The 9739-nt window shown below is 39.7% G+C and overlaps 1 protein-coding gene across 1 annotated transcript; it reads right to left on the reverse strand.

The window, feature by feature from the left end:
• Positions 1-2117: 2117 nt before the first annotated feature.
• On the reverse strand, positions 2118-3266 carry LOC139198053 (uncharacterized). The gene is made up of 2 exons (XM_070826305.1): positions 2360-3266; positions 2118-2278 (listed from the first exon to the last, which is right to left on the reverse strand). The coding sequence occupies exons 1-2, from the start codon at positions 3264-3266 to the stop codon at positions 2118-2120; spliced, it is 1068 nt and encodes a 355-aa protein (XP_070682406.1).
• Positions 3267-9739: the final 6473 nt, after the last annotated feature.

Genomic DNA, 9739 nt, shown 5'->3' on the forward strand with positions numbered 1-9739 from the left:
GTACCGAAATTCGAGTCGGCCGTCCTTCTTCGTTCAAACCTTGTAAAGTAATATAGCAGACGTGACCATCGTAATACCATGCCTGGATCATATTCGCTTCAAACGGCTAATTGTCGGCTAGATGAACCACAATTGATTTGTTGTCCCAAAAGATGAGAACCTTATATAATGAAGAGGGAATGCAATTTGTTTAATGGATCTAATCCCAACCAAGCAATGCATTATACTCGGTCTGAGACTTACCACGCTTACCTCCAAAGGATATGGTCATGTGATTGCAACCTGCAACACTTACCTCCAAAGGAACCACTCATTTGGTCTGAGACTTGTCGCCGACAAAGCTGCTCATGGTTATTCTTGATGAAATGAGTTCGTCGTTAGATCGTCATAGTGCCTTCATGACGGAGATGGGCATGATATTGACTGTGGCCCCACAATCAACAAAGATTTTGGAGATTGGATAACCTTCAATGTGAGTCGTGACATACAACGTCTTCAAATGTTGAAGATTAATCAAAGAAGAACGGGGAAACAGTACGGCCAAAGCTGCTTTAAGTTTGTAGGCTTTACTCGCTTGCTCATCTTATTCGGTGGTAATGAAATTGACTTGTGTTGCTTTCTCGGCAACCACGTCCCCATCCAAGGAATTTTTTTGGTGTGTGGTTGGTTGAAATTCAGCAGGTAGGACATGGACCATGCTGATTTCCATATTTTTTTAGAACTGAATGACCCATTGGGTCTTGGTCATCGTTCTCTGGGTTATCAAGTATGGTATCATGCTTTAGAGTATCCTCGACCTGATCATCTCTCACCTCATCGGGTACCTACTCTTGTGGTATGTCAACTAAACCTGTTTCATTCTGGCTATCGTCGTCAAGCTTGTTCGTTGATGGGGTTTGATTTTGTCCCTGTAGTGCTTTACGGGCTCATTATTCATAGGTAATTTGGGTGTCCCTTGTGTCTAGGTAGGCATCCAAACGCGCCATACGATCTTTCTCATTGGCCTTAAGGCCGAAAAAAGTTACGGCTGAGAAGACTTCGAAATGATGTCGTAAATACAGAAGGTATTCAAAAGAAAAAAGGAACTCGATGGTGTCTATGTCTGTGTACGGGTCAACCTCGAAGTTGAGGATCAGAGCTTCATGTATATCCTGGAATCTGGCCTTCATTACTAGATCAGTGGTTTTCTGGATAATCTGTTCAGCATCAAGGCAAGTTAGTGCCAGGTCGAGGGCTTCTTGACAGGCCTTAGGTAAGCCGTACAAGTCATTAGCAGAATGTTTCTTGTGAAATTCTCGCATATACTCCAAGGATTCTCCGAGGAATGGAGGATGTAGATTTCGTCGGACTCTTATTAACGACTCTCGCAGGGGTAATGAGGGAAGCTTGTTTTCGGCTTCTTTTCTGGAATGCTCTAAACGAGCTTTCATTTCCCCGGGCTGAATTAGGAGTTTGATGTGCTTCTTGGACTCTTCAATGATGGTTTCAAAGTCGTGATCAATTACTTTTTTCACCTGAAGTAATCTGGCCATGATTACCAAGGGATGTTGATCATCTCCACTTCCTGTTACTTTTTTCGGCTGCTATTTGGTAGCCGAAGTAGCCTGTGTTGCCTATCGTCGAGCCATGCAATCTATCCGTTGGCGTCGACTTTTCTGAGATTTGGATAATGAAGTATACATGCATGTAGGAGAATTGTAACTATACCAACATTGGTCGCATGGCTCAAGTGGCTTGAAGGTTTTTTGATTCGCCAATGAACTCAAACTGCTGAAGTAATAATCTTCATTATAAAATGGCACGTCAAAATCAAGACACCATCTGATTGAGGTTGGGCCATCCATTCGTATTTAAAGGCCGAGCTTATCAAACACTTTATGGCGCTAGCCTACGCTGAGTACCTTTGGAGGTGTTGTTGCAGCCATGGATGGTTGTCGTGGTGTTGGAGCCTACGGTGGTTTCTCCTTTGGTTCGATTAGAATGACGCGTGCTTTACAACAGCTGCATAAAATTATCGGTCCATCAGTTTCTTCTGCACTGGAGTCTGACATAGATTCGACTATGGCCAATCCTGAAAACTCTGTAAGTCGTTCGTTTGAAAATAAATCAATCTTGAGTCACGACTGAGAGTTCTGCTTTGGGACTTGTTGTATTGGAACAAACTTGGCCTTTCCCTTCCCTTTGCTCTTGAGCAAATGAGCCTCTACCATGCCAACTGTGGCTGAAGGGAAGGGATCAACGTCAACAGTCATCTGTTTTTCTGGAAATTTTAACTTGCCTTTATCAATCCAGCTTTAAATAGCATCACGGAACACTACGCATTTGTTTGTGGTATGCTTATTCGAGTTATGGTACTTACAATATGGTTTGCTTTTCAGCTCTTCAGCCTTGGGAATGTTATGTCCTAGCCGAAGTTTGATGATCTTTACCAGCAACAATTGGTCAAAAATTGCATCTGCCTTAGTGATATCAAAAGTGTAAACTTTTGATGTTTTAATTGTCTCTTCAAAGGCTGAGCGGGTTTTGGCATCCTTGGAATTAATTTGAGCCAATGCCTTGCATATGTACAATTTATCTATCACTATCTCGGCCACATCCACACTGGCGTATTGAGAATCCTCGCCTTCGGCCAATGCGTAGCTAACCGTGGATTCTTGTAAATCGTTCCTCGGGGACTTCGAAATCTTTTCTTCTCGGAGCAAATAATCATATTGCTCGACGTGCTGGGCGAATTCGTACATATCTCGGAAGTTTGACCCCAAGAATTTCTTTTTATATTCCACATCCAGGCCGTTCAGAGCAATTCTAATGAATTCAACTTCAGGGAGAGGTACTCGACACCAATTTCTAGCCGACTTGAACCTCGTTAAGTATTCCATTAGTGACTCGTTAGATGCTTGAGCCATCCTAGCCAGTGATGAAACTGACATTTCCATCCCCGACTGATAGAATTGTTCATGGAAATTTTTGACCAGTTCCTCCCAACTTTGGTTGGAATTGGGTGGGAGGTTGATGTACCAAGCAATTACTGAACCTGTTAATGAGAAGTTGAATAGTCGCAGTTTATGGAAATCACTATTAACATCTCCACATTGCACAGTGAACCGAGCCACATGTTCTAACGAAGACAGGGACGATTCACCATCAAAAAGGCTGAAATCTGGGATTTTAAAACCTTTAGGATATTCAAACTTCTCTACATAAGCTGGGTATGGATGGATGAATTTTGGGAACTTCAGCCTCTTTTTTAAGGCCGAATCGATCATTCTTTGGACCACGATCACATCGACGGATGTTGTTTCTTCTCTCTGGTCGGATTTGTCTGATCTGCTACTTGATCCTCCTTTTTTTCCAAATTGATCATTTTAAGCTGAACAGATCCTGTCTCGGCCTGTAGCATTGATACCGGATTACCCTTAGGTGGAAGTTACCGGGAACGATTGGTGGGTCCGTCGTCGTAAACTTTACTAACCAACAGTTCAAGCATTTTTTTGTGTACCTCACCATTACTGCATATTACTTCAAGTATGCTTCTTACTTCCCAACTAAAAATCTGAGATTGCTCTTCGAGTCTTCTCCGAAGAAAAGATCTAGTTGGTGGATCAGAACCTTCACCACCATCCTCATTGCAATCTTCTATTAAAACGCCCTTGGTTCTGTTAAGAGTTTCTGCATTGAGAGGCAAGTCACCTAGGCCAACTTCCTTTTCTCGGTGTGTCGCACTTGTGGCCTCAGGCGTTATGGTAATAAGAGGATTTTGTGCCTATGACGAGTCTTCTTGTCCTGGATTTTGGACTGGAAGGTTGGTCGTGGACTTTCCCATGACTGTTCTCTTTTTACTCGATTATGTCTCAATGGCCATGAACTTCATAGTTTTAGCATTGGGTTCCACTGGGCATGCTAAAATGTTGACCCTAAAAACTACCAAGCCTACGTGGCGCACAGGCCGAGTAATTAATAAGCTAACTATGTCCTTCGGTTATGTACGGGGGCGTGCTAACTCAACGGCCGAGCTAGGTCGGGGAGTAAAATTTGTTGATGTTGAGTTGAGCGCATTGCTGACTTCTTGATCTTACGACTACAGCCAAGGAATGAACACGTCTCGACCTTCGAATTCTAGAGCTTGAAGACAAAGCTGCTAGTCTAGTGAAGTTTAAGGATTGTCGGCACCGAGTTTAGTCACGGTGATTATATTCGTAAAAGTATAAACATGCCGAACTGGCTCTAAACTATACGGACACAAGTACTCAAAAGAGATATGTCTTGATGGTGAATGTGTCAGAATGCCAAACTCTAAAACTTACTTGTGAATATACAATCATAAAACAACTCAATGTTCAATGCATCGAGCCCAGTAATCTGTAACACCTCACTTCGCTGAGAAGGCTAATGAGATGACCTCTGCCAATAAGGATTCAAAAATCCTTCTCAACTGAGACTTGGATAGATAATCAGTTGGCCTCGACGCAGTGCTGTATATCCAAACTGAAGGTGCTCCGCGGTCTGCTGATTCTACGACAACAGTGTTGTTTATCCAAACTGAAGGTGTTCGCTGGTTGCCTTCACAGTGCTGTTTATCCAAACTGAAGATGTGTCGGCGAAAAAGAAAATAAAAATCTCAAGGTTGTTTTTCGAGTAGAGCGAGAGTTTGTGCAAGTCAGATTATGTGTTGAGTTGGAGAGGTTTAGAATGATGCACCCCTTTCTTATTTATAGCAGCCAATCTTATCATGGCCGAACCAGAACTATACTTGGATTAGGATTCCTTAACCTAATCCAACCAAGTCTCGGCCAATCCTGCCTCCATTAGGGCTTTGAACCAACCACTTTATTCGACCACATTCATCTCTCAAATCTTAGCATCCTCATCCCATTGAAACTTCTTGTTATACTAGGATTCGACTTACTCCATCCGTCCGCCTCATACTAAGACTCAGCCGAACTTAACCAAGCAGCCCATGATAACTAAAATTCGCGATGATTCTAGAAACATACTGCCGGGCCGAGAATAACTTCTAACTCGGCCCACACCAATATTTTGGGCCCAAACACTCTCTTATTACTATAAATAAAGGCACAGTGTAGGGGGTATAACACATCCTCTATGCAACCCTACAAATAAATCTCTCTCTATATTTTCTCTGTGCCGCCGGCCCCCATCTCCTTGTCAGTTAAATATAGGCCACAACAATAAATATATATATATATATATATTAAGGATTTTATCACAAATGCTCCCTGAAATTGACCCACTTTATCAAGATGATCCCTGAAATAAAAATCGATCAATGTCATCCCTGAAATTGGGTGTCACAAATCAATGTGGTCCTTCCGTCACAATTCTGTCAAAAATTCCATTAGTGTGATTAAATATTGCCACATGGATTAAAAGTATTTAAATATTAATTAAAAAATTATTTTATACAATTAAAAATAAAAACAAAGGAAAAAAAAAGAATATGATTGTTCATCATCTTCTTTCCCTTCTACCCAGCGACCCACCATTCTCCTCCCATTGAAACGGCACCATCGCACCTGGTTCTCGTGGTCCTCATGTTCGCAGATGACGATAATTCAAAATTAAACCTCCCCACTGTTGATTGACCCAGATGTTCAGGTTGGGGGAGTAGGTTGAGAATTGGTGACATGAAACTAAGGTATTTTACCAAGAGTTTTGGGTTCCCCAGATGTGTATATGTAAAGAGAAATCAAGAATGTCCCAGAGCATCAGTTCTGATAGCATAAAATTCATCACAAGTTTCCTTCATCGATTTTCAAGAGGAACCAACCTGCTCTATATAATTTTCTTGAGTATCTAAACATCTAATATAATCTCTTTAGATGAGGACATGAAATCTTACATAAATATGACAACAAAATGAGTCGATTTGTAGTAGTTGCTTGGTGCGAGGCGAAGAAGAAGATGAACTGTTCATCTTTCCTTGTTTTTTCTTTTTTAAGTTTTTTATTATTTAAATATTTTTAATTTATATGGCAATATCCAATTAGATTTGTGGGACTCAGTTATGTGACACGCCATCACATGACAGAAATTTTGACGGAATTGTGACGAAAGGACCACATTGATTTATGACACTCATTTTTAGGGACTACATTGATCAATTTTTAATTTCATGGACCATCTTGATGGAGTAGATCCATTTCAGAGACCATTTGTCTTTTATTAATCACATTATTTATAAAATTATTTGTTCCTTTTCAATTATATATTGGTTAGGCCAACTCGTGTAGTTAGAAAATACGATACCTTACGTTAAGAGTAATGTTAAAGAAATTATAATTTTAGATCATAATTAAAAATATTTTATGTGTCATTTGATGTGTTGTGTCATGTCATACCATGGCACATGATAAAGGGAAACTTGCATATATATATATATATATATATATTATTCAAATCCATTATTTTCTTTTTATTTATTTTTATATGAAATGACATACAATATTCACTCTTCAATGAAAAGCTCCAATAACAAGCCAAAACGTTGTTTCATAAGTTTAAAAAACATAGAAGGAAATGAAAACCATTGTTTGTTAACAAAAGTTTTGATGCCATATAATTCAATTGTAGGTGTTTTGGTGCTACAAGAGGTAGTTCTCAATCAACTTGAAGAGGTGGGAGGCCTTCTCTTTGTCAGCCTTAACATGTTTTCCCTTAATCTCAACGTCACTCTTGGTGTGGTAGTGGTTGGTGCTCTTGATGATGAAACCATTACGGGAAGCCACCAACTTAGTCTCATAAGAGATCTTCTCATCGGTCTCAGAGATAACATCTCCTTCAATCACACTATACTTGTAGACAAAGTTATCCTTGTCAACCCCTTTAAATTATGTGCTTCATGTAGTTGTATGTGCTACCTTCACCGAAGTTGATCTTTTTAATGGTTCCAACTCCGTCATCTCCTTCAAGGATCACAACGCTCTTCACTGCCTATGGTGCAATCTTAGGGATGAGGTTGCCAGCAACAAGAACAAAGGCATTGAACAACCTAGCAAGGGGAAACTTATGTGTTATCGTTACATGTCAAATTTAATTGATGACAATTCAGAGTAACAGTAAAATTGTCAGAGTGACTTTTTAAATCACGTGAATAATAACATTTCTACTTGTACGTTACTGTAACATCCCACATCGCTCAGGAGTGTGGATCCTGTAAGCCTTATATGTATATTCCCATTTCTACCTAGCACAAGACCTTTTGGGAGCTCACTTGCTTCGGGTTCCATCGGAACTCTGAAGTTAAGCGAGTTTGCTAGAGCAATCCCATGATGGGTGACCCACTGGGAAGTTCCCATGTGAGTTCCCGGAAACAAAACCGTGAGGGCGTGGTCGGAGCCCAAAGCGGACAATATCATGCTATGAAGAAGTCAAGCCCGGGATGTGACAATTTGGTATCAGAGTCAATCCCTGGACAGAAGCGTGCCAACGAGGACGTCGGGGGTGTGGATCCTTTAAGCCTTATATGTATATTCTCATCTCTACCTAGCACGAGGCCTTTTGGGAGCTCACTAGCTTCGATTTCCATCAGAACTCTGAAGTTAAGCTAGTTCGCGCGAGAGCAATCCCATGATGGGTGACCCATTGGGAAGTTTTGGTGTGAGTTCCCAAAAACAAAACCGTGAAGGCGTGGTCGAGGTCCAAAGCGGACAATATTGTGCTACAGCAGAGTCAAGCCCAGGATATGGTGGGGGGCCGAGCCAGGATGTGACAATTTGGTATCAAAGCCAATCCCTGGCCGGAAGCATGCTGACAAAGACGTCGGGCCCCCAAGGGGGTGGATTGTAACATCCCACATCGCCCAAGGGTGTGGATCCTGTAAGCCTTATATGTATATTCTCATCTCTATCTAGCACGAGGCTTTTTGGGAGCTCACTGGCTTCGGGTTCCATCGGAACTGTTAAGCGAGTTCGCAAGAGAGCAATCCCATGATAGGTGACCCACTGGGAAGTTCTCGTGTGAGTTCCCAGAAGAAAAAAAAACCGTGAGGGCGTGGTAAGGGCCCAAAGCGGACAATATCGTGCTGCAGCAGAGTCGAGCCCGGGATATGATGGGGGCCCAGGCCGGGATGTGACAGTTACTCTCTATTTAACCTTTTGGGCAAAGATGGTGTGATTTGGAAATCTTGAAAGATATTAAAAGAATTTAAAAATCAAATGTATTCAATCAGAATTTTAAATGAATTCATGACTGTTCATGAATATTCAATTAAGATTTTAAAGGAGTTTATTAAAGTCCAGCATAAATTCAGATTTTATTTAATCAAAATTTGAAATGAGTTAATACAATTCAATTTAAAGAATATTAGAAAGTGAATAATTGGGATATATTTGGAGGGATTTCATACTACATTTGGCTAATAATCTAGCTTCTCCTCTCGAGATTTGGAAGGAATTCACTCTAAATTCACAGAGTGAATGAAAGTCCCTTAAAACTCCATTAAACTCCATAGATTTATACTCTTTTAAAATTGTAACTGAATAACGCTCCGAAATGGATGATCATTAATATAATTATAATTTTATATTTAGCAGTAACTAAAAAAGAAAAATGCTAAAGAAATCAAATTTTTGTGTTGCATTAGTGTACCATATGATGTTGCAAGTTATGCACATGTCACGTCAATTAATGAATTGAACCTAAGACCTCTCACTTAGAAATGAAGATGAATATTACTAGACCGTAGTACTAAATGGCTAGTTAGATGTTGGTTGTGTGCATGATTTGACATATGAGATGGTACACCAATGTAATTTAAAAATATAATTTCTCTAGCATTACTCATTAAAAACACTAAAAATTAAAGTCCCAATGTTTTCTTCTCTTTTTTTCGTTTTTGTTTTTCAACTTCTCTAGCATTAACTCTGCAAGCACTTTTTTTCCATACTCACCTATGTTTATGCATATACTTTGGATTGAAAAAATATCAGCAAACATAAATAAACAAGGTGTAAGAAGAAAAGACCTGTGCGGAATTCGTTTCCATAAGAAAAATCCTTTGGCTCTTTATATAGGGATCATTGCTACCTTATAGACCAATCATAGTCTTTTTGATACGTCACTTTAGTGTATTTGTCATTTTATGATTCGTTGGTAATAATGAATCACTTATTATCTGTAAGGAGTCAAGCGGTGTATATATATACATATAAGAGTGAAAGTTGTGTAGAGCTAAAAACTGGAGACTGGTCACATTGTTCTTGTGCTCTTGTCGCTTGAGTCTTGAACTTTCAGGTGAGCTTCTGAAAGCCTTTACTGTTTTTCTGATTTCATATATGTGTATATATTGTGGCTGTAGCATTTTCGATATGAACTTTATATTGCATTTGTATGGTTCCGACAGGGATCATAAGGCATTCTTCAACTGTGGAGATACAATGTCTATGAGGAAGTGTATGACGAAAGAAATCAAGAAACTAATCAAGGAAAATCCAGTTTTCTGTGGCAAACTGAAATGGCCGAGAATCAAAAGTCATAGAGTAGTCCATCCCATTAACCAAAAGTTTTCCTCCCTATTTCGTTGCCTTCCTTTCTGTTTTGTGATTGCAGACAAGCAGAATTAGTGTGTTGCGAGTTAGATATTAATTAAAGTGTAAATAGTAGTATGTTGTCCCACATTGATGAAGTCCGTATGTAATACAAATTGTAACTCATATATATACTCCACTTTGGAAATATAATGAATATACAAGAAATTCCAAAATATTGTCATACATATTTT

Source organism: Malus domestica, chromosome 08 (genome assembly GCF_042453785.1).
Source record: "Malus domestica chromosome 08, GDT2T_hap1".
Classification (NCBI taxonomy): domain Eukaryota; kingdom Viridiplantae; phylum Streptophyta; class Magnoliopsida; order Rosales; family Rosaceae; genus Malus; species Malus domestica.